Here is a 6,182-nt window from a genome sequence, read left to right as displayed (position 1 = left end):
CTTGAGAGCTTAATTTACTTACACATTTTTGTTCAAATGATAGAATGACCAATTATCTAGTAGAATTTGTAGTTAGACTTTGAAAGTTTCTTTTTTTTTTTTTTCCTTAAACTATTAAAAATATTTCATTATCTATCTTTAGACTTAAAAAAATTCCCTTTTTATTTCATTTTTATAGAATTATTTATCCATTTTTTACTGCTAAACTATTGAAAAAATTATCTAGAAAGTTAAAGAGAAAAAAAAATTTCATACAAATTTTAGAGACGAAAATAATATTTTAACTTTATAGTGACGAAAGAAAACACTTTGTTACATGTATTATTGTCCTCACTTGTCCTAGTTAAATTTAAATCTTTCAACAAAAACATCCATATATATTATTTTATTTATTACACATTATATGAAAGTTTGAAGGACAGGCTTATGGTAGAGACACCAGCAAAACATAATAAATTCAATACCACCCCATCCAACCAAAAAAACCATGGAACATTGAAACAATAAAAGAAAATTAATTAAGACACAAAGCTATTTCTTCAAGGCTTGGTAGCAGCCAAGGTGTTTCCAATGTCAATGACAAACCTGTATCTAACATCATTCTTAGCAAGACGCTCCATTGCGGTGTTCACATAATCCATTGAAACAACCTCAATGTCTGCCGTGATGCCATGTTTTGCTGCAAAGTCAATCATCTCTTGCGTCTCTTTCATTCCACCAATGCTACTCCCGGCAACCATCTTCCTTCCTGAATTTTTTTCCAAATCTTAGTAACTCTCTTAACTAATAATGAAAAATCTAAACAAAATTCTAATTAAGAGTAATCTTAATGGATGGAATTATTGGATAATCTTAAGATGGGGAAATTAAAACTTCTCTCCACCCTTTCCTAAGGCCAAAACTTATAAAACAATAAAGTAAAGAAATAAGAACAAGTAATACTAGTGATATTGTAATTAATCCAGACCACCGTGTACCCTTGGCCCAATGGTCACTCCACAAGTATAAGTATCTGTGGGGTGAGAGGGGTAATAAGGACTGGGGTTTAAGTTTTCAGGAAGGAACTTTACACACATATACACTTAGATTAGGTTAGATTAGAATTCTTTCTTGTATATAAAAAAAAAAATGAATAAATGCATAATTCGACATTTATTTATTTATTTTATTAGCAAAATGATACTAATCACATTTATTATTATCTCGATTTTTACCCTTTTTTTTCTTGTAAAAATGGTAGAAAAAGCCTTTGCATTTTTCAGATGAAAAGTTGCAAAGCACAAAAAATGGTAATAATGGAAAATTTATCATGGTCTTAAATTCTTAATAAGCAATTACCCGAAATCAACGGAAACACTGGTAGCTCAAGTGGCTTGTCCGGTGCACCCACCATGACAAGCGTTCCATGGGACTTCAATAGACCAAGCAATGGTAAAATGGGGTGCACTGCAGAAACAGTATCAATGATACCATCCATTGTGTTCATGGCAGCCTGCACAAATGTAATATGTATCCATCATCGACACCCAATATCTCAAAGTACAACCATTATGAGCATGAGTTTAAAAGATGGAAAGTAATATAAGCTAAAAATATACCTGAATTTGGTCTGGATCACGGCTAACCAAAAAGGAATCAGCACCAAGATGTTCCAAAGCTTCATCCTTCTTGCTAGGTGAGGTACTAATTACAGTCACTTTAGCCCCAAAAGCCTTAGCAAATTTGACGGCTACATGACCAAGCCCACCTAAGCCCACAACCCCAATATGCTTACCATGTTGGGCTAGACCAAAGTGTTTCAGGGGACTATACACTGTGATCCCAGCACAGAGTAGTGGAGCACCAGAATCAAGTGGCATATTTTCTGGGAAATGAACTATGTAGCGCTCATTAGCAACCATTGTGTCTGAATAGCCACCATAGTTGAATGTTCCATCATGGTAAATGGAATTGTAAGTGAGTATCATTTTGGGACAGTAATTTTCAAGGTCATTTTTGCAGCTCTCGCAGGAGTGACATGCACCAACCATGCATCCTACGCCCACTTTGTCTCCAACTTTAACTTTATTCACCTTGCTCCCTACTTCTGTCACTTCCCCAACAATTTCGTGCCTTCGACACAAAAATTCCAATGTCAATTTTTACTTGTGAGATTTCAAAATATAAACTTTCTTGTTTCCATTCTCAAAGTTATGTTCATTATAAAACTTATCATATTGAACTATGATATATTACTTTGTTAAGATGTTTACAATTAATGTGTATTCTTATTCTTAGAAAATAATCTCTTTGTATAACATTTAAATTGTTATAATAATTTAAAAATATATATACATATATACGTCCAACATTATCTCTTTTCTAATCACATCGGCCGATGCGTTTTAAAATTGTTTAATCAGAATTTTTTTGATTTGGAACTTAGATGCATTAACCACACCACTTTCATCCATTGCTCTTGGAATATTATGATTGGAATTCAATGAACTTTTAAACTAAAAATCGAAGTATGTGATGCAAGCCTAAAGAAAAAGTTTGTCATTTATTATCTTTTATATTTGGAATAATGGAAAGAATTCTTTTATATTTATGTTATTTTGAGATTTTTATACATAAATGAAAATTATATAAATGAATTTTTTTTTGTTTTTGCTAATCACATATCATGTGCTCAATGATTAACAAGTCATGTGAATATTATATATAAAACTTATTAGAAAACTTATTATAAAACTCAATGATTAACAATTTGACGAAAACTTATTAGAAAAAATTGTTTTGATTAAATCAAACCTAGCTCAATCATAGAGACGTAATCAAAACAATTGAAAACTAATTAGTATAATAAGCAATGAAAAAAACTTGGAGATGAATTGTGAAAGTTTACAACAACAACAACAACAACCCAAACAAAAAAAAAAAAAAAAAAAAAAAAAAAAAACCATATTATACTGAATTTAATACCTAGTATATTTTTCTATTGCTTTATATATATCATCATCATCATAATCACTTGACATATATTTTGAGAGGATTATGACTTAATTTGTTTCACTGTTGTCTATAGATATGCTTATATAACATAACTATTAAAAAAAATGAGGGGACTAAGTGTAATTTTCTTAAAAATTACGTATAACTATACCTATATATCGGTATAAAAAATTTAAAAATTTCAAAAAGCTTGGAGGTCCCTAGCCGAAAAAGTTTCTCTCCAAATTAGTTTGAAGAAAAACCCTTCAAAAATCCGTCAATATCTTTTTATTGGATATGAATTTTAAAAAATTAAATTGTTAAATTGCATATTCATATTATATCCTCCATGCTAACAAAATTGCAAAAAGATAAAAAATTAATAGCTATGTCATCAATCAAATATTTCAATTTCAATTTTTTGTGATAAAAAATAATGCATAAAAAATAGGTTCATTAATCGAATAGTAAATAATATTTTATTTGAACGAAATTTGACATACACGTGAAGAATATAAAGAACATGCAATTTAACAGCTGGATTTTCAAAATTCATATTCAATAAAAAAATATAGGTGCAGTTTAAAGAATTTCTCTCAAAATTAGTTTGGAGAGAAGCCTTGTCCACCTTGATCTACCTAGCCTCCAAGAGGTTCCGCTATTGGATGGTTACATAGTTTAGATGGAAAAAGATGCAATGTTGTAAGTCAAAGTCCATGATATGTATTAAGTAAGAAAATACTTTTTAAAAAAAATTGGCTTAATCACATCATATGTTATATTTTATAATAAAGTTGTGTACTGAAAGTATGATATGTATTAATTAAGAAAATACTTTTTTTTAAAAATTGGGTCGATCATATCATATGTTATATTTTATTATAAAGTTGTGTACTGAAAGTATGATATGTATTAAGTAAGAAAATACTTTTTTTTTAAAATTGGGTCGATCACATCATATGTTATATTTTATAATAAAGTTATGTACTGAAAGTTAAGATTGCATCAATTGATTTTTTTTTTTTCCAACCCTTCTCTAAAAAAAAAATGACTATCTTTTTTCAATGGAAGGTAATTACTACACTGTCCTTGTGCCTAACGACTATCCTTTATTAAAGACTAAACAAATTTCATAATTTCACTATAGTTTATTGTGGTTTCAAATCATAACTTAAATTTTACAAAAGTTTCGATTAAAATAAAATAAAAAAATAAAAAATGGATCACAATATTGAGCTAGACTGCAAGTACAATGTGTTCATGAAAATTTTTATTATTAAAACACAAAATTTTAAAAATAAATAGATAACAGAGTTTCACTTAGAGTAATTATTTTAATATGCTTATAATATGTCACATGATCTAAGGAGAGAAAAAAAAAATGAAATAAAAAAGGAGAAGGCATCACTTGTTGCAACCACAGTGTTTAGGACACAATTTTTATTATGTTATATTATATTTCCAAGTATGATATGAACATCTTTCTCAAAAAAAGTATGATTTGAACATAAACTTATATAATGTATAATTTTATTGTGAATGTTAGATCACAATAAAAAAAATGATTAATTAATATGTAATTTCACAATTTCTATACAATTTATTAATTAGAGTTCTATAATTTCACATGAAGAATTTATTGTTTTTGAATAAATTTTAGTCACAAATCACGTGATTTTTTTAATAAAAATAATTAGTTAATAGAGACTAATTGAGAGTGTGAATCAAAACGATTTAAAAGAGTTCTTGATTTAAATCTCAAGGGGTTGTATTAGTGGTTCTTAAAATCTCATTATATCAATAAAATCTTAGGCATCTAAAGAAATAATCAAATATTCAAAAAAACCTAGATACCTTCGTCTATCAAAAAAAAGTTCTTGATTTTTTTAAAATTTTAAGGTTTAATTTGAAATGATCCCAAGATATTGGGGAATTATTTAATTTATTCTCTCCCTATGTTATATTACAATGGCATCCATTATCAACGTATCCATTTTGGATTTCATTAAAAAAAAAAAAATGTATCAATTTTAGATACCTATTTAAAAAAAAAAAAAAACAAATAAACACACACAAAGAAAGATTCGTAAATTTGTAAGTACGGGAAAAGCCCAGAATTTTATTTTCCTTCGCCGAAAGGAACAAACAGGACTAATAAATTTCAAAAATATTAGGAGGAAATATTTAAAAAAAAAAAATTACCCAGGAACAAGAGGGTAGAATGAGAAGCCCCAATCATTCTTGATGAAGTGAAGATCGGTGTGACATATTCCACAATACAGCACCTTAAACCTCACATCCTCATCCCCTGTTTCCCTGCATTAATTTTTCATTTCAACACAATCATCAACTCCTCGTCAAGGCTAGTAGTACATACACTTTCCAAAAATAAGTAAAATCAAGTCACTATTTTTCTCCTTTTTGAGGACTATATGTGTACTATGTGTGCAAGTTTGTGCGTGTAGTATACACTCCTCTTGATAGTAATACAAAGCGAATATTCATGAACGTTACCTTCTAGAGAAGTTGAAAGGAGAGAGATGGCCAGATTGGTCTCTAGCAGCCCACCCAAAAGCCTTCACAGGGTGTTCTTCCTCTGGTGGTACCTTTGCCATTTGAGTGAAGAGTAGAGAACTGATGTGTTATTGCTTACAAAGTGGAAGAGCAAAAGTACGATGAATTGGTCTTGACTCTGCTTCTCTTTATACAGAAAGAAACGTAGGTACAGATGGTACCTGAGGTAGTGAGGTTCTCTCTCTGAATAAGTCAAGGAGAAAGATGTAGAACCTTTTTTTTTTTCCTGCTGATGAATAAGAAATAAAGCATTTCATTGACGTAATGGATTAGCTAAGGTATATGTAATACCCAGTGTGAGAGAGAGAGAGACCGACAGAGAGAGAGAGAGAGAGGCACTTTAAAGGTGGGGTATTTAAGTAAATCTCTTTGTGGGGGTTAATTTTATAATTAATATTTGTAAAATTGTAATTTATAACTATGATTTATGTTAACTTTATTCTATAACAAAAAGTGTTGTATTTGCATTAATTTATTTCCCCGTATTTTGTGGGATTTTACTGTATTGGGTTTAGTAAAAAGTTGGTGAAGTATCAAGCATGCAATGAAGATCAGTGCAGTTTCACAGCTAGCTCACAAGAAGTTCGCGAGTAAAGGTTTCTGCGAAAAGGCCATATGAGAAGCACATGGTAGAA

General features: G+C 29.6%; 1 protein-coding gene across 1 annotated transcript; it reads right to left on the bottom strand.

The window, feature by feature from the left end:
• Positions 1 to 356: 356 nt before the first annotated feature.
• On the bottom strand, positions 357 to 5,755 carry LOC126733020 (probable mannitol dehydrogenase). Its single transcript, XM_050436133.1, has 5 exons — positions 5,488 to 5,755; positions 5,176 to 5,289; positions 1,599 to 2,112; positions 1,339 to 1,492; positions 357 to 748 (listed from the first exon to the last, which is right to left on the bottom strand). Exons 1-5 carry the CDS (start codon positions 5,586 to 5,588, stop codon positions 540 to 542), a joined length of 1,092 nt encoding a protein of 363 aa, XP_050292090.1. The 5' UTR covers positions 5,589 to 5,755; the 3' UTR covers positions 357 to 539.
• Positions 5,756 to 6,182: the final 427 nt, after the last annotated feature.

This window comes from Quercus robur, chromosome 6 (genome assembly GCF_932294415.1).
Source record: "Quercus robur chromosome 6, dhQueRobu3.1, whole genome shotgun sequence".
NCBI lineage: Eukaryota > Viridiplantae > Streptophyta > Magnoliopsida > Fagales > Fagaceae > Quercus > Quercus robur.
The sequence above is the reverse complement of the archived record's forward strand: the minus strand, read 5'-3'. Positions and strand labels throughout refer to the sequence as shown.